The 24211-nt window shown below is 44.0% G+C and overlaps 1 protein-coding gene across 1 annotated transcript; it reads left to right on the forward strand.

Annotated features, from left to right (window-relative positions):
• Positions 1-4813: 4813 nt before the first annotated feature.
• Positions 4814-21440, forward strand: LOC146656749 (transcriptional activator MN1-like). Its single transcript, XM_085424521.1, has 3 exons — positions 4814-5677; positions 5793-9398; positions 19943-21440. Exons 2-3 carry the CDS (start codon positions 5861-5863, stop codon positions 20152-20154), a joined length of 3750 nt encoding a protein of 1249 aa, XP_085280647.1. The 5' UTR covers positions 4814-5677; positions 5793-5860; the 3' UTR covers positions 20155-21440.
• The last annotated feature ends 2771 nt before the right edge of the window (positions 21441-24211 follow it).

Below are 24211 nucleotides of genomic sequence, written 5' to 3' on the forward strand. Positions count from 1 at the left end.
GAATTTAAAAAAACAAAAAACAAGAACCCAGTGGAGAGAGGGGAAAGGAAAAATCTTAAATCAGTCGTTTGCTATTCTTCAAAACAATGATGTTAACAAAAGTGTTTAAAGGTTCTGATCAGCTTTTAAAAATCAGGGGTTGTGGTAACGAATGTATGATGTATTGTGCCTTTTTCTTTTTGCACATCTTTTTTGTGCTACTAAGTCTATATATTGTATCTAAATATAAATACATTTTCTTTTTTTTTTCTTCTTTTTTTGACAAAGTTTCTTGCAGTTCAGTTTGTGCTGTTTTTGTCTGATTCCTAGAAAATAAAGGTTTTGCCTGAGGGGGATTTGATCAGTCCTCAGGGCAAAGGAGAGAGCTGTCATTTATTTGTAAAGCTTTAAATGGTCACAATCTTTGCTAAAATACTATAAAAGATTTATTATTTATTTATTTATTTGTGCTATATGTTACTCTTTCTTTCATTTTGGCTCTTTGAATGACAGTTCTGTACTGTAGATTACCGATAAGACAAAAATTTCCTACAGATTTTGGTGACTCCAGCGTGGACCGCGCTCTCTACGACCTGCAGGTCAGGAGAGTCGCACAATAAACAGCGGAATCTGTGCTAAAGAGCAGGAAAAGCCACCAGTCTGCTGCCTGAGATAGCTGCCCTTTTTTTTTTCTTTTTTTTTTTTTTATTGTTTGTGGAGGAATAGTCACATGTGCCTGCTGCAAGGAAACCAGCTATATCTGCTACAGAACAAGCAAATAATGCTGTTTCTAAAAGGGGAGATGGGCAGACTCGCCCACACACCTCCTGTTAAGTGGCAGCTCACAGTAGTCTACTGTAGGCATGCATCCATCCGTCCATGTGTCTCCCTCCCGAGGAAGATGAAGGGACATGTCATGAGTGAGCCCCTGTCGTTTAAATAGATACTGCAACAGATGAAGGAAAGAAATGGATCTCGAAGAGAGGCTCGAGACTTGACACAGCAGGACATCCAGGCGCGTTACCAAAGAAAGCCTCGGTGTTTACAGCTCCAAACACTTTGTTATAGCGGCTTGTCGCTTGATTGCATAAGCACACAGTATCCTGAAATCTGTCAAAATGAGTCGTGTAGGCCTGCGACACCTAGGAAAAAAAAGTTGCTCTAGTGTTTGTGCACCACATGGCTGCGTTTCCTGCCGCAAGACAACACACTCTGGTAGAACTTCTGTTTTTATAGGAAGTGGCACAAGTGAAGATTTAAACTCACAGTTTGGTCCACGCCTACCGTGTTTGTGTATGTGGCCCTCCCCAGGGGGGGCCCACATTTGCTCAGTGGCTGCAGGTTTTCTTGGAGAGGAAAGTTATTTCTGGTCTACACGGGTTAGCAGTGATGTCACGAGCGCTTCCTCATCCTCCGGGCTCGGGTCAAGTTTAGCCCCAGAGATTCTCCTGAGTCTTTCCTGTTGTTCTGAGAGAGGTGCGGAGTCGAGCGATGCGTGTGGGGTGGGATGGGGAGAGGAGGAGGCTGTTGCCACCCTCCCCTTAATACAATGGTGGTTCTTTTGGATGACAGATGCTGCTTAACCCATCCTGACCCAGGGAGCTGCGATGCCTCATCTGAATGACAGGCCCACAGAGGACATACTGATGCTCTGCTGCTCACTGCCTGAGCTGCACAGGACACTGTACCCCCAACAAGGGAAGTAACTGTCTCTTTGGGCAACCCCCCACAGTAATATATGTCTAGCTGAGGAAAGCTTAACACTCTGAATTAAGGGTAGAAAAGGGCACCCACTTATGCTATCTTGTCCTATTGAGTAAAATATTGAGACAAATTGAGTACTAAATCACTGTAGAAAAGAGTGGTATTGTGACAGTGCTTGAAAGCCTGTAGACTCTCCATTGTCATGAAGTCGCCTCAGCAGCAGCAGCAGTAGCTCTGGGCTGCATTTATCATTACTGGGGACTCAGGAGGAAAGAGACCGTGCCATCAGTTTGTCATACTTAACTTGTCTGTCTCCATTTGAGAAGACAGTGTAGACAGAACTAGCAGGCTCTGTATCACAGAGTTATTAGTATTACTGTCAGACAGAACAATATCTTGATGTTGTTGCTGTTGAGCTGCAGAATATTTGCTTCTAATGCTCTTAATTGGGTTTTGGGATACAGTCTAGTCTTTACACATTTAAAAAACAAACAAACCCATGAATCCTAATGTCTAAAGCACAGGGTGATGCTCACACTTTCAGGTTCCATGACTAAAATTCTTGTCATGATAGATCCAGATGGCTTTTGGAATACGGAGGCAGCCGATTAACACGAGCGTGAATTAGCAGCAATAACACAACAGCATTCAGCACATCTGAACAACTTAGCATCCCTCCCCGTCCCCCTCTCACTCCAAGCCTCCCTCAGAACACAGCCACTACCCATCACTGCCTCTGCAACACGAGCTTCCGTTCTCCCAGCTTCAAGAAGTGCATTTGCACACGTATATTTGAGTGCCTTGTTCTGACCTGCTTCCAGGTTCAGCCTTTTTTTTTTCTCTAGGTGCAAAGCTGAGCACTCTGTCTGCTTCTGTTAAATCAAAGTTTGCGCCATACAGAGCTGGTTATTTCTTTTCAGAACACAGAGCTTGTCCTCTTCATGATCCACAACACTGAGGAGAAATGTAGCATGTGCATTATTGTAATAGGCTTGAACATTATATACATCCCATCATGTATTTGTTGTGTGTTGTGGTTGTTGAAGAGAGGCAACACACTGACCTCGCTGAACAAAGAATTAAAAATATCACTTTTTTTTTTTAAAACAGCACTTTCCACTGAATGACCATGTGACATTACAGTAGCTGCACATTTTCTTTCCATCTTCCCAGTTAAAGTATACCTCTGAGTATTGAAATAATTCATTTGAAAATACTATATTTGCTGTTGACAAATAAATTAGTGCATAAATCTACGTCGGTATAGCAGTTTAGAGCATTACACACTCAAGTTTGTAAAAACTAATATCTAAAAGCTTCACTCTGACCAAGTCTTCTCCTCCGTCTTTGACACCATCCGCTAGGTGGCACTGTGTCTGTTTGGTAAAAGTTCTCATGGATACCCCAAAGGTATAGAGCTGTATTAACACCAAATTCTCCCACTTCCCACAGTGTCGAGAAAAGATGATATGGTTTTCTCCTCTGACCAAAAAAACTCTCCACATTTGGTGAATTAAAAGTGCGTTTTGTTACCAGCACGCTCCCTTTGTTCTAAATACCCGCTTGCCTTTGTTATAGTAACCTCACTGTGGGTTACTTAAGAATCTACAGACAAGAAAAACTTCCTTGTCTATTCACACCGGGATTAAATGCAGGAGGAAGGTCGTGTGGAATATATATATATGTGTGTGCTTTTTTAAACATTTATTGTTCTTTTTGTAAGTTGGTAAGAAAAGACAAATGCACTGGATAAATAAAATCCACGAGAAGTACCGTGTCCAAGAGGTGTAAAATATCCCAAACCAAATACATTTATAAGCAAATATGTGAGCTGCACGCGTGAACACACATTCAGAATTACATAACACATAACACGAAATAAATTTGAGAAAAGCCTCAAAAACACTGTGTGAAATATACTCAGATATGCTCTACTTCTTACAAATGTATTATTCGGACATTAGATGAGGGTGATAACCGCTCATATTCTGTTTGTTATGCTGTGACTATTGTCTCAAAACACGAGTATGGGCTGTTCTGGCAGTTTTATGTCTTATCTTTGGATATGGCGCTACTTAACCTTACACAGATAGCCTAGGCTGTTGCAGGCCTCTAATTAACCTTTAAAAACAAATCAGGCTTATCTGTTCTTACAAAAATGTTGCCTTTTAAAGACTATAATACTAAGAGAACAGTATTGATTATCGGAACCGCGGCCCAATACCGTCCATATAATTTAGTTCAGATAGTCTTTTAAGGGGGATTTTTTTTAACATGTGGAATGAGGACAGTGTGATTGGCCGTCGAGGTGTGGATCGACACTTTATAATATTAGTCTGACTGACTTTTTATCCTTGCATCGAATTTCTGTCTGTATTTCCGACTAGGCGTCATAAATCAATCTACGGAGCTCAATACTGGGAAGTTTCATTATCCCTGATAGATTTCAGATTGAGATTTTGAATGTTTACGCAGTTGATTACACGTGAGAGCAAATCCAACCTTCGGATTATTAGCTCCGCACTAAGGATGCATACCAGTTCTTCTCAAATCATCGTCGTCATTACTATTATTTTAATGTAGGGCTAGAAAATCTGTGAACTCCTGCTTACTCGTCTAACCCCTTAGTTGGTGTAACTAGATCCTTTTACAGTCGGGCTTTCTGTCATTGCACTCTAGCGTAAACTGTTAAAAGCACACTGGATACTGCGTGGATCACTCTGTTTAATTCATAAAAAAATGTATTTGACCGTGAGTGGAAAGGTCTAAAGGAGCAAAGAGAACAGCATTGGGTAGAATTTAACTTCACGCAGTCTCATTCAGTTCATTTTCCCATTCCTTATCAGAATATAATTTTATGGTATACGCCAGTGTGGCAGAAAGTCTCTGTTATTTTTTATTAATGTTGTGTTTTCAGCCGCAATATCCCATCTAGTGCAAATCCCCACTTGTGCTTTCTTTTGGGGCAAAACATTACTTTTAAAGTCGAATTTACGCACACGCACGAGTTTACAATCGCTTTTACTCTGCGGACCACCTTAACAGCGTTTGTCCCGCCCTCAAGCTTTCCGTGTTCTCTGTGATTGGCTGAAATCTCGTGGATGGCAGTGGCTGTAGAAATGCAAAACTTGTTGCTGGTTCCTCTGGACTCGTTGATCTCACACAGCGCCAAGCGGTAGAGCGGACAGCGAGTGTATCTGTGAATCGCTCCCAAGTGCACTCAGACCACACCAGACAAAACTCGGTAAACGGAGGGGACGCACGCATCAGGATCGAGACGCACGGAAAGGACTTTGGGACCTGCGCCTCGCTGCAAAGCGCATGACCGACAGTGGGTGAAGGATGCTGTCAAGCCACTCCGTAGTTGTGGAGTGCGGGTAGCGCGCGCCGTGCTGCTCCTCCGGCTTTAGGTCGCATAAACAGACGCCCCGGTTCACCCGCGGCTGGGCTGGAGAGTCGTGTTTGTGGACTGTCCATCACACTGGACTTTTGGCTACATGCCTGCTTGGTCGTTTTTGATGTTTTGAAGGACGTCGGTGGGCAGTATTTATTTAAAGAAAGATTTTCTTCACTCAAAGCCTGGACTTTTTTCTCTCCCCCACCTTTATTTCCAGCATGGGACCTTATTCAGAAAGTCATTCTGGGACATTTGACATCAGATTGGAATAATGAATTAGCTGAGAGAAGCAGTTATTGCCCGTTTGATTGCTTCGAGTCCTCTGCGCTCACCCTTTAGTTTGTAAGCGAGCTGTATTTGTGCCATGTTCGCCCCGAAGAAATGCGCGCAGAAAACTTCGGAATGTCATAGGTCGCTCGTGTAGCAAGTTTACTAGACGGATTTTCTATTCGTTTGTTTAATCAAAAAGACTAGTGTGCTGCACGCATTCACACGGGAACAGGGACACAGTTTACGTGCGTATTTGGACACAGTCTGTCCCTTCTCTGCGTCCTTGGAGAAGTTGGATAAATATTCACAGCAATGAGAACCTATTTGGTGAGTTTTGACATTTAAATGAGATAAATTGTCATAATCAGTAGATTCAAAAAAATATCTGAATAGTTCTTCTGTATCTTTTTTTCTTTTACTTTTTTTTTCCTTTTGGGGACAGACGGAAAAATAGACAGTGTGCCGATGTCTGGCAAACTGGCCGTCATGTGGGATTGATTGCAGGGGAGTATGTTTGGGCTGGAGCAGTTTGGTTCTCAAATTAATAGCAGAAACCCTGGCCAGTCAGAGAGAAACATAAACCAACAGAGACTGAACATGGGCTCCCATTATAAAGGCCCCGGTTTTCATGCTGGAGGCCCGCCGGGAGCCGTGGAACCCGGCATGGGCCCTCTGAGCGAGCCGCAAATGCTCGGGCTCAATATGAACATGAATGGTGAGCAGTACGGTAGCTTTCACCCGCGGGGACACTCAGACATGCATGCAGGCAGTGGACTTCAGCAGCAGCAGGGGCAAGGACCAATGCATGGATTTTTTAACAACCAGCAACCTCATCAAGGACATCCTCACGGCCATCAACCCCACCCCCACCAACATCACCCCCATTTCGGTGGGAATTTTGGAGGGCCAGAGCCAGGGTCATCATGCCTGCATGGCGGCAGGCTGATGGGCTACAACAACAATAACGGCATGGGACCACAGCAGGGCTTTGGAGAAGGATTTGATCCTCTTGCTGAGGGACAGACGGGTGATGGCTTTCCCCAGCAGCAGCAACAGCAACCGCAGCAGCGGCCTGGTAACATGCCTGACTTTCAGCATCATGGCCCTCCAAGTGGGAACCACGCTGTCCCTGCTCCCTGTCTCCCCCTGGACCAGTCACCTAATAGAGCAGCATCCTTTCATGGTCTTCCTTCTTCCTCATCCTCTTCATCTGAGTCTCATGGTTTGGAACCTCGGCGGCTGCCAAACCAAGGAGCCGTAGAGGGATTAGAATATAACTTTCCAAGTGAACCTCCATCTGGACATTTTGATGTACCTGTATTCTCTCCTTCAGAATCAGAATCTCAGTTACCACATTTTGGGCCAGGAAGACCAGTTCCCGGTGGGAATTTCCCAGGGAACGCTGGCATGCCACGGACACCAGGTATGCCGGGCATCTCTAAGGGACACCAGCCACCACCCCAGCCCCAGCAGCCTCAGCACGGAGTGTTTTTTGAACGTTTTGGAAATGGCCGGAAAGTGCCCGTGGGAATGGAGCCTGGGGTCAATCCAAGACATCCTCTCATCCAGCAACAACAACAGGCTGGCTTGATAGCCAGACAGAACTCATGCCCCCCTGGCCTCCCTCGACCCCCTCAGGCTGAGCCCGGCACTACTAACCCTAACATTCTGGATGGAGGGGTCATGATGCCTGGCCAACACAACCAGTTTGAATATCCCATTCACAGACTGGAAAACAGGGGCCTGCACCCCTATGGGGACCCCATGTTTAATATGCAACAGCCAGCTCCTCCTCCCTCCCAACAGCCTGCAAATCAGAGGCTCCAACACTTTGACTCTCCTTATATGAACATGGCGAAAAGGCCTAGATTTGACTTTCCTAATGCACATGGCGGCGAGGGCTGGTGTGGCGGTATGGACAACCACCTCTCTCCATCTGCCTACCCTGGCCTTCCTGGAGAGTTCACCCCACCCGTGAATGAAGGTTTTGGACCAGGTCCGCTGCAGCATCCAGGGCCCGAGCAGCAGTCTCTGCAGCAGCGCCAGAATGCAGCTATGATGATAAAGCAGATGGCCTCTCGCAACCAACAGCAAAGAATGAGGCAGCCGAGTCTACAGCAGTTGGGTCACCATGGCGATGTACCTCCAGGCCCAATGGTTCACGGAGGCCCAGTCGGGAGCATGCCTCATCCTGGCTTTGACAGGGAGAATAGTGGCAGGATGCCCAACATTGATGGGCAAAATCCTCATGTAACTCAGGAGAACTCCTGGTTTCAGGGGTCCCACCCACCAGGAGAAATGATGTCACGGCGTATGGGTGGAGCGGGTAATGAGTCAGGGCCTCATGACATGGGGCTCCAACAGAACGGCGCTGGGATAATGTTTAGGCCGGGCATCGGCATGCAGGAGCCCATGAGAATACCAGGAGATGGACATGTGCAGAACCTTCATTCCCCAGGCATGCACTCACAGTTCAGTGGCAACATGGGCAACCTCACACAAATGCAGTCTCCGGGAGCAGGAGCAGGACATCCAAATGCACCAGCAGAGAGACGGCCAGCTGACTTCCCTGCACCTTCAATGGGTGCACAGCCAGCTTTTCCCTATGGGGGGGCTAACCGTCAGGGGCCGGCTCACAGTGCTCCCCAGGGGGTGAGCACCTCACCTGGCAACTACCCTCCTCAGTCTGAGTTCCCCTCGGGCCAGCGGTCGTCTGTTAGTAAGCTTGGAAATCTGTCCCTCGGGAACTTCAGCAAAACCAGCTCTAAAGACAGTGTTTTCGGCCAGAGCTGCCTAGCGGCCCTTTCCACAGCCTGCCAGAACATGATCGCTAGCCTAGGGGCCCCCAATCTTAACGTAACATTCAACAAGAAGAACCAAAACGAGGGCAAGCGAAAACTGAGTCAGACTGAGCAGGACATTAATAGCAGCACATCTAATGGGACTGGCAGTGCTGGTCCTGAATATTTTCAGAGCAGCACTTCCCAGAACAGCCAGATGCCTGGCACTGGGAATAGCAACCCTAAGCCTGCAAGTCAAAGCCAGACGGTGCAGGGGGAAGCCAGTGCCCTCTCCCCAAATTACAACATGGACGCTACCCCGTGCAGTGAGGGGAAGGCAACAACAGGGAGTGGGAGAGGGAGAGGGAGGAGAAAAAGAGACAGTGGACATGTGAGCCCTGGAATTTTTTTTTCCTCTGATAATAGTAACCCTGTTGTAAGTCCAGGCCAGCAGACCCCCTCGGCTGGCGTTGGGGAGAGGGGTGGGGGCACGCCCCATGAGAAACAACTCCAATCGCCCTCTTGGGGGAAAGGAGGTGACCTAATGTTGGGGGACCAGGCTGACCTTATGTCTTCTTTAGACAGTGGCATTCAAAGTGTTGCCAAGTCTGACAGCAGCTCACCAAGAGTGGACTTTTCTGAAGATGTCAGCACCCACTATGGCAATGAGGATGAGGTGTCCTCCAGCTCAGATGCAGGAGGGGCCTCAGCCAGCAAACCTAATCGCAGCCCTATAATCAACGGCTCACCCAAAATGCAGAGGAGTGACCACGGGTTGATAAATGGACAAAAGCCCCTTGGCATGGGCATTAACAATCATACTACCTCGACGCCAGACACCTATGGACTGAATGCTGGTGTGGGCACAGGGGCCAGTGGGGTCAGCCACCCGGGCACTCCTGGGGTGGAACAGGTACGCACCCCATCCAGCACCTCTGGCCAGGAAGAAATCCATCCTCTGGAGATTCTGCAGGCCCAAATCCAGCTACAGCGGCAGCAATTCAGTATCTCTGAAGACCAGCCCTTGGCCATGAAGACAGGCAAAAAGAATGGCGACTGTCCCTCACAGAACGGAGACAATGAGCTGGCGAGCTGCAGCCCGGATGCTGGGAAGGGCTCAATGGGCACTATTGACCTTGACACCCTCATGGCAGAGCAGCACGCCACCTGGTACGTGCCCAGTGACAAGGTTATGATGGACGGGTCAGAGGATGACAAGGCCACGGGACCCTGGGAAAAAAATAAGAGCCAGAACAGCAGTAAAGAAGGTAAATGAAACAGTCTCTTTCTTTAAGTTTTAATTAATCTCTCTCACCCTCGTCACAGTCTCTCTCATACGCCACTCACATTACATCAGCAGCTCATGCTCATGCAAATGAACAGATTTTCTTTCTTAAATGTCATTTATTTATTTTCAAAATCTGAAATGCAGTGATAACAGCACCAGTATAAATATGTAAAATAATCAGGTGACACTTACAAGAGAAAACATTTTGTCCACATTGCGCAGGCAGAAAGCAGCGTCTCCGTTTACTGGGGCCTTTGGGTTTTAGAGGTCTAACGTTTATAGGAGGATACTACATTTAATAGTAGAGCCATTCATAGTCTTGAAAAGAGAGAAAGACAAAGAAAAAATATTTTCTTTTTTGAATTGGGTCTGTAGTACGAAATGTAAAAAACAAAAACAACACACACACACACACACACGCGAGTATATATCTATATATAAACCGAAATAACAATAAGCAAAATAAACTTGCATTCATGCAAAGTATTTTATAGGGTTCTTCAGTCCAGAGGCACTTCAAAAGAACAGCTCAAGAAAAGTAAACATTTCCTGTGGCTCTTTATCTCGGTTTTCAGGGTGAACAACTACATTGTAAGATTAATAGCTTTCTGAGGATATGCGTTTTCGCAGCGGGGTTTCCCCCTCGCCTTGTTACGTGTTTGTTTTTGTTATTACCATGAGATAATACTGAGCTGCTGAAAGAGGATTTTTTTTAAACATTTGTTGGACATGAGATTAGACAGCATGGTGATATTAATGCCATTCATTTTCAGTTTTGTTTTACGTGAGAAATGGAAATGGCGAAAAAGATGAAAGAGTTAAATGCTTTTTTTAATTGTTAAATGTTTGTTTCGTCTTGCTCCCTGTCCCTTTTGAATAATGTAAAATAATTGTCTCACACAGTCAAAGTATAAATATTTTTACTATTTACAGAACATTATTTTGGTTGTTTTGTTTTTGAATGAAATTGGAAAAAGAAACTGACTCTAAGGCACAGAATTAGTTTTTTAAACTGCAGTCTGCAGACGTGGTTTATGGATACAATGCGATTTATCTTCTTTATTATTATTATTATTATTATTATTATTAATATTAATATTTTATTATTATTATTTTTTTGTATTTTTAGTGGCTCTAAATAAATAAAATGCAGACAAACCAATATACTATTTAGCTGTTAGAGCCATGATAATGATAATAATAATAATGAAATTAATAATATTAATAAATTACATTTATTTTAAAAACCTAAATTTATGATGCTTCAATATGATTTGTCATTACGTGCTTTAGTCATAATGACATCGTTTTTGGAGCGTAACTGCATCATTAAGACAAGCTTTGTGTATTATAATATGCTACTTTAATTATTGGTGTTATATTTATTGCTTCTTTTTACTTGTCTCTTCATTCTCATTTTATTTCCCTTTTCCTTTTCGCGTGGGTTCTTTAGTCGCTCATTTCAAACCACAGCGTTGTACGGAGGCGTCTGTCGGTGTTAGCAGACGGACAAGCTTTTAAATGGTTGAACAGTGGCGGGTTTGCGCTGAAAGGCCCCTGCGTCTTTTGATATATAATAATAATATGGATAGGTTATATAATTGCGCGAGTGGCTTCGCGCGTCTCGAACGCCTCTTTGTTCTGATCGGCGCGAGCGCAGAGAGAGGGGCGGGGACGCGCATCGCGCGGACTCTGGAGTCCAGGCACACTTGTTTATGAGACTGAGCACAGGACGTCTCGCTGTAGCAGTGGTGGCATTACATCTAAAAAGCACTCTGACTCACCATTTAGGTTTTTTTGTGTTCACCCGGTCATAAAGTAACTGTAACAAGCGGTGTGCTGCATATTAATGTGATCCACAATCAGCCAAACTGGTGCATTTCTGCTCACCTATCCCTGTGCTTCCTCATAATTAAAGAGGCTTCTGTTGTCAGAGATGTATACATGGTAACTCATTTTGATTATAATTACTGAGCAAATCTAACAATGATGAGCAGTCAGCCACACTCATCCTGCTGCATTTACTATTTTAATTCCTCTGGGGCTGATGGCACATTTAAAAAAAATTTCAATAGGCAAAAATCAGTAATTTAAGGCAGAATAGTCCTCCTCTCCTTCCTCTCTCCTCTCCTCTCCTCCCTCTCCTCCTCTTCTCTCCTTTCCTCTTTCAGCCCTCCCTGCATGGACACAAGGCATGCAGCTCTGGAGCGATCGATAGCTAGTTAGCACAAATCACGGCTCCTGACAGTTTCTCATTTGAGTGCTTCAGACAGCAAAGATGAAAAAAGGGTGGAGGTGTATTTGAGAGGGGGGAGGGGGATTTTAAGATTGAATCTGATGCTTAGGCTACACAGAAGGGAGCAAAATAACATAATAATTTAAGATAAATCATAGCCCAGAGTGTAGTTCCATAACATCCCACAGGCTTTTCACACTGCAAAAAATATCCATCTCCACCACTGAGTCGAGTTATAAGTCCTCAGCCTTGTAAACAAAAATCTGCCACTGGCAAGATAATGCCAGTGACACTAATGTAAAATAAATCAAGGCGATTCTTTAGTCCATTAGGCTTAACGAAATTTAACTGGGTCATAGAAAAATGACCATTTTAATTACAAAGAACTTAATTTGTGTAATTCCAGTAAAAATGATTCTTCCTCACGTATCTGGACATTTTAACGAATGTTCAAAGATGACATGACTTGTTAAGATATTTCTATGCTGTGGAACTATAACTGTCATGTGAGTCGTACATGCTGGCTAAAAAGAAGTGCAGCCATGTTACATTTTTTTTCCTTGCAGGTCAAATAGTTCTCTGACCCCTTCCAAAAAACCACACTTCTTTCCTCACCACAGCATGTACACACAGCACATGTCTTAGTATTTGTTTAGAATTATGCATAGATTCTTTTTATTCTTGTGTCAGATCAATAACTTCAGTAATGATGAACAGTAATAGATAAAAGCCTTGTTTTAAAGGTGAAAAAAATGCTTTGAAATTTAGTTCAGTTGTCTGGCGCTCATCTTTTCAGAGAATGTATCTCTATATGAAAAATGGCTTATTTCTAGAGAAACTTGAGGCTTTGTGCTCAAAGTGTTTTTACTCAGTTGCGTCAAGAAATTTACCTTGAGAAGTGGACCAGGGCAATCAGCAGGCTGTGTGTACTTTGGATATCTGTATCTGATGAGGTGAGAATGACCAGCGTTGGGGGTCAAGGATCACTTTAGTTCCTTTGAAGTTGAAGCTTTTCAATCTTGATCACCATTTCACTCAAATGTAAAGTAGGGAAGTGTAGAATAATTGCTGTTGTCGTGTGTATTTGTCTTTCAGGAGGATTTCAGGAGCTATATATCTTGCTATGCTTTAAATAAGCCCCAGTGCTGATATTTACAAGCAGTGTGTAACTTACTGGATGCTTGAGTATGCAGATAAAAGCTAAACTGTGCTTATAGGAACTTTATTCTGAGTGCTGATATCTGTGCATCCCGGCTCGCATCTCTGTGGTCTCTTTGTGCCTGTTAAAGTGATGCGTGTGGCAGTAATGTCCCCCACTGGACCCCATACTTGGCCTCCTATCTAAGTGACGTTGTGCAGCGCAAGTCTTTCGCCCAGGCACAGCAATACCAGTTGCAGAGTCTGGTGTGCTGCTCGGCTTACCCGAACTCTCAAGGAGGTTTAGCAAGGAGGAAGAAGTTTTTAGGTGTACACGATCAACTTTCCCATGTCAGTTAATGTTATTTCTCCTTTTTCTAAAAGCATTTTTTTTACGCTCTTCCTCTTCCCTTCTCTTCTGTATATCTTTGCCAGAAGCTGACCGCTCATTTGGAAAGTCGTGCATAGTCAAGATAACAGGCGAGCAGCAGGCGTAGGAAGTGATTCAGTTATTTTTATTTTTACTTTTCACTGTTTTGTTTTTGTTTTTTTGCCCCGTACACAGTTTTTTTTTTTCACACTTCACAGTTGACCTCCTAGAATAGTTTTCACTCTTCACGCTCAGTAATCAGTCCTTAAACAGCTTTAATAATGATCAAATCTGTCACTCTGACTTTGACAGCTTTGAAAAGAAGAAGCTTTCGTCTTTATCACACCTACGAGAAAGTACTTAAAGCACACAAAAGGAGGCTGTATTGATAGCATGGAGAACAATCCTGCGAGACTACCTGGCTTTGACATTTCGGTACGACAACAGCTCCTCAAATCACGCCAGTAATTTGTGCTTCCTTTTTCTAAAATAGAAGAAAGTGATTGGCACGTGCTTGAAATATGGAGGGGGGAGGGGAAAAAACAGCTTGGGGCAGTCTGTGTTCTTTACCTGTCATTACAAGGTGTTTTATATCGACTTTTTTTTTTCTCCCAACAACACACATCCACCGCACACTTCTGCACTTCATCATTATGATAATCATAGCAATTAGCATTGTTAATATTGTTTTCCGAAAGTCATAATTCATCTTCCAGTGACTACTTCAAGCTGACTTGGTTATTGACAGGTTCATCCAAGCTGCAAAGGACGGTTAGTTTTTAGCAGCACAGATGTATTAATGCAAGAAAAGGGCAACACTTGAAAAAGTGTCTGTAGTGTGGACATAAAAAAACAAACAAACAATATGCATTAAAATATTTTAATGTCAAATTTTCTTTTACTCCTTTAGCGTGTGTGTGTGTGTGTGTGTGTGTGTGTGTGTGTGTGTGTGTGCACTGGCACTGCAACTTGCATATGCATTTGCCTGCTGTGGACATAAAGTTTGATTTATTTAGACTCAGTGTCATGCCCACGGCTTCAGCCTCAGATCTCAGGTGTCTCTCCCGTTGGAGCGCGTGCACAGTGATTCCTAACAAAACATTTAAGAGTATTTACTCTGAGTGTAAAGTATACAGTATCGAAATGCATCCGTCTTTATATTTAAAGCATCTAGATTTAAGACAGTTTCTGTTTGCGTGTGACATGTTCCTTGGGATCTTTGCAAGACAGTCAAAGGAAGCCTATTAAAGACACGTGCTGGTGACTGATGATGAGAGAGTGAGAGAAAAAGACGAACCAAAGTGTCAAGACTTTTTTTTGCGTTGCTGGAGTTTCAACTCTTCAAAATAGAACCTGGATCCGGTGTTTTGTTTTCCCTGGGGAAAAGTGTTAGAATAAAATGAAACTTGTCTCAGCATGTGGTAAATATTCTCCTTGGAAGCAGCAAGGAATGGAAAGCTGATTATACCTAGGCGATGCACAGAGGGAGGAGTTCCAAGCATTTGAATGTGGGTGCAAGTGGCAAGCCTCCAAAAATGTCCACGTGTCTTGTTTAGCGACACAGGGGTCCAAAGAAGACAGACGCATTTCAAAAAAACCAAACCCCAAAAATCAGTTTGATACAAAGGTCCCGAAAGATGTCCTGGGTTCATGTATTCACTGTTAGTCAAGTGCAGCTTTTTAAAAAGTGTGTGTGTGTGTTTTTACTTTCTTTTTTCCAGAGGTGTAGATGTTGTCATGCTGCCAGGAGCGGTTATGTTATGTGCCATACAGGTAGTCGTCAGGCAGTGTTTAATTTGTATTGTGGAACTGACAAATGAGTTATGACACTGGAGCTGTTTCTCTTGGGAGACAGAAGTAGAAACCGATGGCGGGCAAGAGAAACTAAGAGAGATAGAGAGAAGTTTTGTGTGTGTGTGTGTGTGTTTTTATTTTTTTCCCCTTAAAAGAACATCTGTGGTTTCGCTCACGAGGTGAGTGAGGAGGTAATAGCTACCATTTGCATTTATGGAAGAGAAAATAATTCAATTTTTCCATCACTTTCATGCACCACAACCATTGTTCATTCTAGTCTGTGTGTAGGAGTTTTTTTTTTTTTTCCCAGTGTAGCTGTGTATCTATAGCTCTTCAAATATGTCTGTCCATAAAACTGTCCCTACTTAACACCAATTAGAAAAATACTAAATAAACAGTATAATATTCTATATTTTACTCCTTACACTGTACATGTTGATTTGGGTTTTCTTTGTTTTGTTTTTGTGTGTGTGGCAGGTTGTGGTGAAAAATGAAATTGGGCACATTATTGTTTTAGCTCGAAACAAAAACCAAAGGCATGAGAAACATCTTCGAGTAGCCTTTGTTTTCATGTGTGCGCGAACCCTTCCGAAAAGACCGAAGCACGCAGTACTGTGCTGTGAAACAAAATAGAGACAGTGAAGTAGATCAATATGTCACTGACTTGGATGACATGTTGGACAGGTCCCGGACATGGTTGTGAGTTATGAAAGAGGCATTAAATCACTTCTGATTTGTGTCTGGTTTACTAAGCGCTTCTTGTGGCCAGAGGCAGAGGTGTGCGTGTGTGTGTGCGTGCGTTTGTGTGGGTATGAGTTTGAGGAGATGGCAATGGGTGTGTTGTTGGTGAGAAGGTAACAAATGCTGGGGGCAGAGCCTGCCTGGGCAAGTTTTTCTCTCTCTCTTTTTTTTCCCCCCACTTTATGTTTCAGGCCAGAGAACAGAGAGGAAATTCAAACCAAAATAACCTCTGTGCCCTTGCCTGAGAAATGTGCCCCTGCTCCCCGCAGATATCCTCTCTGCTCTGAGGGAAAGGTCACACTTCGGCAGTTGGGTGGAGATGAGGGGGAGTTTGCAGGCGCCCCCCCCCGGTGCATGGATACCTGGGACAGTACCTTTGTTAGCCCCACTGATCTTTATTAAGGCTTGACTCAACATATTTCTTTGTTTTTAGGGATATTATTTGGCTTAGACGCTTCAGATCATTTTTGGCATGTTCTGAGGTTTCACTGAAACCATATAATGAAGATTGCAAAGTGTTCTGCTCATCTTTGGTTATGTCTGACTCCTGAAGAGATGCAAAACTTTTACTCTTGCACGTCTTTTCCTGTGGCTTTTTCTCTGTGGATTGTAACGGGTGTTTTGTGCTGACAAAGACAGACTCCTCACACAACACCATAGTGTTAGTTGTTATGCTAAAGGAATCTGACCTGATGTCAAACACTGTCATAGGAGCGGAGGCCTTTGGGTGTTTTTTTTTTTTTTTTTTTTTTTTTCTTCTTTTCGCAGTGAGTGGAGCATTCTGATTGGTCTGGTTTGTGTTCAGAGAGGATGGGGTCACAGCCTCAGGAGCGTGAGGTTAAAGGTGAAGTGTCGTCATGGAAGTCTAGAGCTCGGGATTTAAAAAAACAAAACAAAAAAGGGGGGGGAGGGGGTTGCACATGCGTGTGCCGCATGAGATCCCGAGTCCTGGGAAATGTGTGTGATGGAGGCTTTTTGTAGATTCAAATATGTGGCATGCATTGATTTTTATTTATTTTTCTTTCCTTCTATCAGTTAATTTAAAAAAAACATGCAATACGTGCGTCAGTCGTCATTATTTTTAAGAGTAAGTGAAAAAAATGAATTGCCGCTGTAATACTTATTATTTAATGGGTGGAGGATACAGACTCGGAGCAGCCATTGTTTATCTTCCTGCGTTGCTTCGGGTGTGTTGAGTGTGTGCGGCATGACATGTAAACCCGTGTCAGGCCGTCAGCTCCCAGACACATTGGTGTCATCCAGACAACCAGAGCTGTGCGCTGTGCTCCCTGCCTTCATGGCATTCGAGCTCTACTCATCTCTGTAAATTGTTTCTGGCTGTGTCTGTGAGACAGCTCCACAACCCTGCTGCTGCTGTGCCTGCATGTCTGTGTGTGTGTGTGGGAGCATCATCACCAGGTACCAAATAAAAATGTACTGCACTTGGGGTAAGAGATATGGTGATATAAGAGCATCACGTTAAATTCAGTGCCTACTTAACACATCACTTTGGTAATCTTTTGTGGCTGTAATGTGGTTAAGGATATTTAGGTGTATTTGTGGCTCGGCGCAGCTGCTTGTGCCGTTTCCGTTTTATTAGGTATTTTCCCCGCGTGCTTGTTGAAGCTAAGCACTTGTTCTCTTCAGATGAATTGGCTATTATTGAGATATTACCGTGGATATGAATTCTACCTTCGTCAGTGAACAACCCTAACAAGATAGATCTTATTGAGGGGGGGGGGGGGGGGTAGAAGAAAAAAAAAGATTCTCCTGCTTGTAAAATGTCATGGTGATTTGGGATTTGGTCTGGTGTGATTTAGAATTTCACACCGTCGTTTCCACCTTTTGAACAAATCCGTCGGCATGGATAATGCTTGCGATTTAAATGTAGTGTCAGGATTTTTTTTTTTACCCCCCTCAACCCATAAAATCACAGTCTCTCTCATAATACTCATACTGACTAATATATTTGATCATGTGGTGGTCAAGTGTTTGTGTGTTGGATTTTGCACATGTTTTTAATGCTAAATGGCAATCACCCCATTTTTTTCCTCCTGTGTTTAGTAGTATTTTTAAAGCATTTCTTATGCTTGTATATGTGTAAAATAAACTGTGAGAATATGAAAAGGATGCATTTATGTTTGTGGGAAATATTCATTTTGTTGTATTAGACTATGCATACATTTTTTTGTTAGTGTATTTTCCACCTTTTTCCTTGTGTTGAAGCTGAGTAATGTGTGTAGCCGGGTTCGTGTGTGTGTCTTTCTGCGTGCACGTCCGTATGTAGTCAGGCGTATGTGTGTGCACGTGGAGCAGCAGCTGAGGGCTTGTGTGAGTATGGCAGTGGCAGCAGCGGTTGGCGTGTTGTGTGTGTGTGTGGGGGTTTTTTTTTTTTTTGGGTTTTTTTTTTGGGTGCGTGTGTTGTCAGTTTGCTGTGTGTCAGCAGTGAGCCACGGGAACGCTTGGCTGCCTATTCAGGCCGGTGCGGACCCTGCTGTGCCCAGCTAGCATGAGCTGCTGGCGGGTGCTGGAGGGCACAGTGCTGGGAAGAGGGAGTGTGAGTGGTTACGGTGGAGAGGGGGGGCGATACTGGCAGGGGGTTGGGGATCAGCCGTGCTGAGGTGTATGACTGGACCCTCTGGCAAATGTGAGATCTTGTCACAACTGCCACCAACACCGCTCTAAATCCTCATTTCTCCCTTACCCCCTGCACCCTCAGCCTCCACTTACACCACGTCTGTAGTCCTTGGGAGGGAGATGGAGACAGAGAGACAGAGAGAAGAGCTCACAGAGACCGGCAGTCAGAGATGCAGATGAAATGGAGAACAACGGGGAGGCTTGGCTGCCTGACCTTTCACCAAATCCCCCCACTTTTCCATTCCAGTGGTCGCAGCCCAGATGGGCTGGGGGGCAAGCCCGCCTGAGCGCCTGCATGTCTTCCTGCCTTTCTTGGTTGTCCTAGCTGCATGGTCTTATCTAGTCTAGCTCGGCCTTCTCTCTGCCTGCATAAAATCGCTGCTGCCTAAGCCTTTTATGAGGGCAGAGAGGAAGGGAGATGGAAATGGTAAGCAAAGCGAAAATAAAACATGGTTAAGAAGCAAAGGAGGATGAGCAAAAAGAGAACACAGGGTAAGGGATGAGAAAGGGGCTGGCGCGATGCTTCTCTTTTCTCCTAGGTGAGCGCTATCCTGACTGGTGCGTTGTGATCTGCAGCCTCTGTGCCCAGACTGTCGTCTATCACAGCCTCTCCTTTCTCTGACGCATGTAACTCAGCTTGTCAGCGCTGTTTTCCACCTGTCTCTACACTCAGACATCTAGTTGTCCCTGCACCTCAAAGGTCTTCGTCTTCGTGCAGCACACCGATCCGTTTCAACCATCCGCACAGAGTATGTTTTGTGTGGGGAGGAGATGGGAGATTAATCGGACTGATTTAAGTGAAGGATCCTTAACATCTTTATACGCATTTTCTCTTTGCTCTGGGCTCGCTTGGAGGCAGAGCCCAAAACACAGGATGCAACACTTGTGTCATAACACCTAGCCCTAGCACTAACTCTTTGCTAGTGTTTCTCTTATTTTAGTTTTTTATGTGCCTGCTTCCCAACTTTTCCTTATTTCTGGCCTCTTTTCTCTCTGATTGCTACAGTCTGCATCTTGGCAGATATGTTTGATGAATTGTGATGTGCCACATTTAAAAAAATAAATAAAAAAATCTTCTCCTGGCTAATTTTTCCACTGAACAGAACACAAGGCTTTTTGCAACCATTTATTATGACGCTTCACACATTGGTGACACAGGGTCGATGCTGGGGCATGATCATTATACCAGTAAATTGGGTCAAGCGGGGCTAAAGGACAGGTGTCTCGGTACTCTCTGGCCCACTGACCAGAGGTCATTAGGAGGGTTCCACATTTGCATGCCTGGTCGCAGCCAAAATATATGCGCTTACATTTAACGTACGCCCGTGTTTTCACGTGTTTATATCAGGCGACAGGAGGCGGATGCGAGGAGAGGGGAGCTTTTGCTTGTATCCTCCTATTCGGGTCTTATTGATGGGTGGTGGAATAATGTTGAATTAATTTCACAGTGCAGATTTAGAGTGGGATGTGAAGATGACACTTGTTTAATTAAAAGTGTGTACTTTAAATGGTTCGTCTGAATCAGAGAATGCCAACTGCTTGAAGTTGTTTTTTCCATTTTTCTGCTGTCTTAATTAACCGCTTCCTCTCTGTTGTTGTCTGTCTGCAGAATCTGAGCTCACCCAGAGTAAGCCTGGAGCTGGAGCCCCTGGGGCTGTAGGAGGTGGGAGCAGTGGAGGAACCCACCTGCAGTGCCTGTCTGTCCACTGCACAGACGAGCTCGGGGACAGTAAAGGCCGAGGGGGGCCCGTCTCGTCGTGGCGCTCTCTCCACTCTGATATCTCAAACCGATTTGGGACGTTTGTGGCGGCACTAACTTGAGGGGGGGAAAAGAAGAGAAGAAGACGATGACCCAGCAGGACGAATTAAAGAAGATCAGAAAATATCAAGAAAGAGAGATTCAGAGACATTTAACCACGATAAGGATGCGACTATGTTAATTTGTGGATGGAACGACTGTGTGCCGCTCTTGCCTGTTCAGGGAGAGAAAGACATTTACACTCACAAATGGAACACAAATACAGCTACACACACGCACACGTGCACGCACACAAACACACGCACACACACGCACACACACATGCTCACAGACACTCGAACACCATGTTTTGTTTTCTGATACATGCAGTCACACTTAAGAAAACTGCTGGACAATAACAGCACGGGGCTCTACTCGACGATGCCCACATCTGGAAAACCTCAAATCATTTATTTTTCTTTTCTTTTCTCGGTTGAAGAAAAATAAGAAATGTTAAAGGAGGAGAACGCAAAAACGAGAAGCATAAGGAGAGAGGTGAAGTTGTCATTGGCTTTGATTGTATACCAGTGTTTAGTCTTATGACTTATATTACTACCTGTTCTTAAACTTAGCTAAGATTGCCTTTGTAATGTGTATGGCAACTTCGGCATATGTCAGTTAAAACTCCCCCCCCCCCCCCAAATAATAAAATAAAATCCTGGCCTTTCACTCCTGTATTACAATTAAATATGGCCCAGTGGTTCAGAAACACCCCAAATACTAAAAAGGAGAACGAGAGGAAGGCGGGATTACGCTTGAATGTAACTCAGCAATTTTCCTTGTGAACACAAAGTTGTTCCTCTTTGTCAACGCGAAATTTAACCTTTATCGTTTGCTGCTCTAAATCATAAGGTTTGTTGTAGCTCTCTATTATTTGCATTTCTGAGAATGTCTTTCCCTCATTCTATTCTATTCTATACTTTTTTCTGCTTTTCTCTTCTGTAGATCTTGTGAGCTCAACCACTTGTATACAACTCAGCCAATGAAAACTAAAAAAAGGGGAAAAAAATGGAGGTCAAGGGATTGATAAATAAGGGAATTGAAAAAAAGATTATTGGTATTGCACATGTATAATAAGAGAAAATTTGCTGTGTGTTAGGCAATCTTGTAATCTTTAAATAAAGCTTCTGTTGAATTTGAATTTCTCAAACAATAGATGGAGGACTGTGACGGCAATTTAAAAACTGATTTTTTTGTTTCCTTTTTTTAATAATATGTAAAGTGCAGTCGTCTGTTTTCCTGCATATTGTATATATCTGTATATGTTTTATTGAGTAACTGAATAACAATAAATATGACGTTAAAGGTGGCCTTGGTGTTTTCATTTTGTTTGTTTTTTCTAAGAGTAACCCCCCCCCCCCCCCCCCCCCCCACACACACACACACTAAATACAAGAACAAGCTAAACACAGATTGTCTATTTAATGAATAATAAATACTGTGAAATACCGTGTGCGTATTCTGAAGATCAGGGAAATCTAGAGTATATTCCAAGCGACAGATGTGACAGGAAAGTTGTGGACTGATACATAACACCTGACAAGCGTGCTGGAACCGGTGTCATATTAAAGCCTGAAGCAGGCGCATGAGAAATGCTGGAAAATGTGGCTTCCTGGTGGATTTAGAAGCCGAGACAATTCATTTCATGTATACTTGCTTACGACATGTGTTGCATTTTATTCCCTCAACTTCCCTGACATCTTTGCTCCCATCCTCTAATACATCTCTAATAAATCAGCAGTGATGACAATAAAAAAAAAGAAAAACAATAAAATTAGTTCTTGATACAAATAATGTTAAAAGGCATATAACTGAAACAGAAATGTAAATTAATAAATCAGTTATTCTCCAATTTTCTGTCTCACTACTTCCAGCAGCCTCAGCATGCGCGCGCGCGCGCACGCACGCACACACACCCTTTTCCACTCCCCAGACCCTCTTTGGCTCACCTGCTCTTTATTGGCCATCTGCATGGATGCTTAATGCTAATCAATAACTCCCCTGTGTGCCAGCTCTGAGGTGGAGACGTCAATGCTACCTAACAGGACCAGCGATCAACCTTCATCACTGCGGTCTAGGATACGCACACACACAAAGTGGAGCTCCCTCCAGGACCCTGTCTGTGTCATTCAGGTGTGTTTGTGCTTGCTGCTGTACTTGGCGCCTGCTGTGTAGGATTGCACAGCCTGTTGTGAGCGTGAAGCACAGAGAGCTGCAGCGTTAGCAAACAGCAGAGACTGGTTATGTGAGGGACTGTCATATAAGTCGGGAGTGCCTGTTTAGGGCGGGAGAATAACTGTGAGTGTGAGATAGATGGGGAATAAATGCTGATCGTTCTGTTCACTATAAAACTTAAGGTGGAGATTGTCTGGTTTTAATACTCCAACACGTTTATTTGCCTTAGCGCGACGCGGAGTGCGCATTGTAAGCATTTAATCTCTCCAAGCATGCAGTGCATTTGTTCATAATAAGGCAGTTTTGTGTGTCACGTGTCTATTCTCACAGAACATTTTGTACAAAAGGACAACAGGTTCAAAGTCGTGGATGACACTGGTTAGACTAGTAAAATGCAATAGAGCTGACAGGAGTGAGTCACTTAAATCAAAAGGCATGTCTTTTTTTTAGGGATAGACTGGGTGTCTGCTTACTGATCAAAACAGGTTCAAGTGCTTTTTATTGTCGGCTAAATCTAGGCTATGCTTAGGCATTGTGTTTGCTCATACCAAGGTGCTAAATTTCCTAGAGAGTCACTGCAGTCTGTGCATGCCAGGAGACTCCTGTGGTGACACGCTACCTGCCTACCTGTCTGGTTTGGCTGACCTCTTAAATAGCAGGACAAGGGCTTGTGCTCACAGGTTTTTCTGAGCTCACAGTTTGTGAATAACAAACAACTGGTATCTACCTGAAACTCTATTTTTGCCATCCCAAAGAGAAAACTGTATCACAGTCTGACATGCAGTCTCACGATCTTCCTCTGTGTCAATTTGTTGTTGTAATAGACCTAAATCCAGCAGTTATTGCAGCTCTAAACAGGTTAATTGGGTTTTGTGTGTCATAGAAGCATAGAAATGCAGCTCGCTTGCTCTGTTTTCTCAAACATACCATAGCTGCCCAGCCACATGCCATGTGTGACACAGCGACAAAGAAGCCTTGGGATATTGGCTCCAGTCAAGATCTTTGATACTGGGCATTTTCCATCAATGGGCGCCTCTGCATGGCAGCCATATTGGGAGGGAGAATACTGTGTGGTCGCCTGAGAACTTGTGTGTTTCCCAGCCAACGTGCATCTAAAGAATAACAATTTCACTAGCCATGAAGACCATCCATGGAGCCGTGGGGTCCGTGGCCAGAAAGCTCGGCCAAACACTCCACACTCACGCAGCTTTCTATGTACTCCTATAAATACATCTCCTATTTGTATAGAGGCGATATGCATCTTTGGGAAAATACCACAATGTTGACATAAGAGCACCCTCTACACTCTCACCTCCCCCTCCCATCTCTCTCTAAACTCCTACCCCTTGCTGAACCTTTCACTGGTTGGGAGAGAGAGAGTCAGAAAGACGGAGAGAGTGAGGGAGAGAAGGAAAGAGAAATGGAGGGAGACTGAGAGTAAAAGAAGTGTCTCTTAGAGGCCTCCACGGTCTTTAAACCACTATGGTATCCACCAGAGCCCTCACATACACTTAGGCTCTAAAGGGCTTTTGTCCTGTAAAGAGGGGGTTTGGCTAAATTGGGGGTGCTTGTGCATTGGCGGGTGGGATTGGGCTGGATGTAGTATATTTGGCTCCCACGTCTCCATCACTGGAATGGTGAACTTTTTTTTTTTTTTTTTTTTTTTTTTAAAGCTAAGGAGTTGGAAGGTGGGGTGTGGGGTGGTCGTTTTTTTTTTTTTTTTTTTGGGAGGGGAGAGAAGTTTGGAAATCTTCCAAACAGTGCCTTTTTGCTTTCAAAAAAACCCCTCTACTTGTGTAAATGTGCTCTTTGTCCCTTGGCCTATTGTTTGAATAGCATTGTGGACTTTTTGTGGGAAGCTCACAGGGGCCTGGGGGCCTAGGGGGCCAAGGAGGGACCAAGGGG

This window comes from Rhamphochromis longiceps, linkage group LG12, assembly GCF_057381845.1.
Source record: "Rhamphochromis longiceps isolate RC_006_pf linkage group LG12, R_longiceps_female_GT1.1, whole genome shotgun sequence".
NCBI classification, from domain to species: Eukaryota; Metazoa; Chordata; class Actinopteri; order Cichliformes; family Cichlidae; genus Rhamphochromis; species Rhamphochromis longiceps.

What these genes read in the sequence shown, in the direction of transcription:
- LOC146656749 (XM_085424521.1), top strand. Translation starts at nt 5,861, where the DNA reads ATGTTTGGGCTGGAGCAGTTTGGTTCTCAAATTAATAGCAGAAACCCT. An exon ending in CCAGAACAGCAGTAAAGAAG is followed by an intron (nt 9,399 to 19,942) that starts GTAAATGAAACA and finishes GTCTGTCTGCAG; the next exon opens with AATCTGAGCTCACCCAGAGT.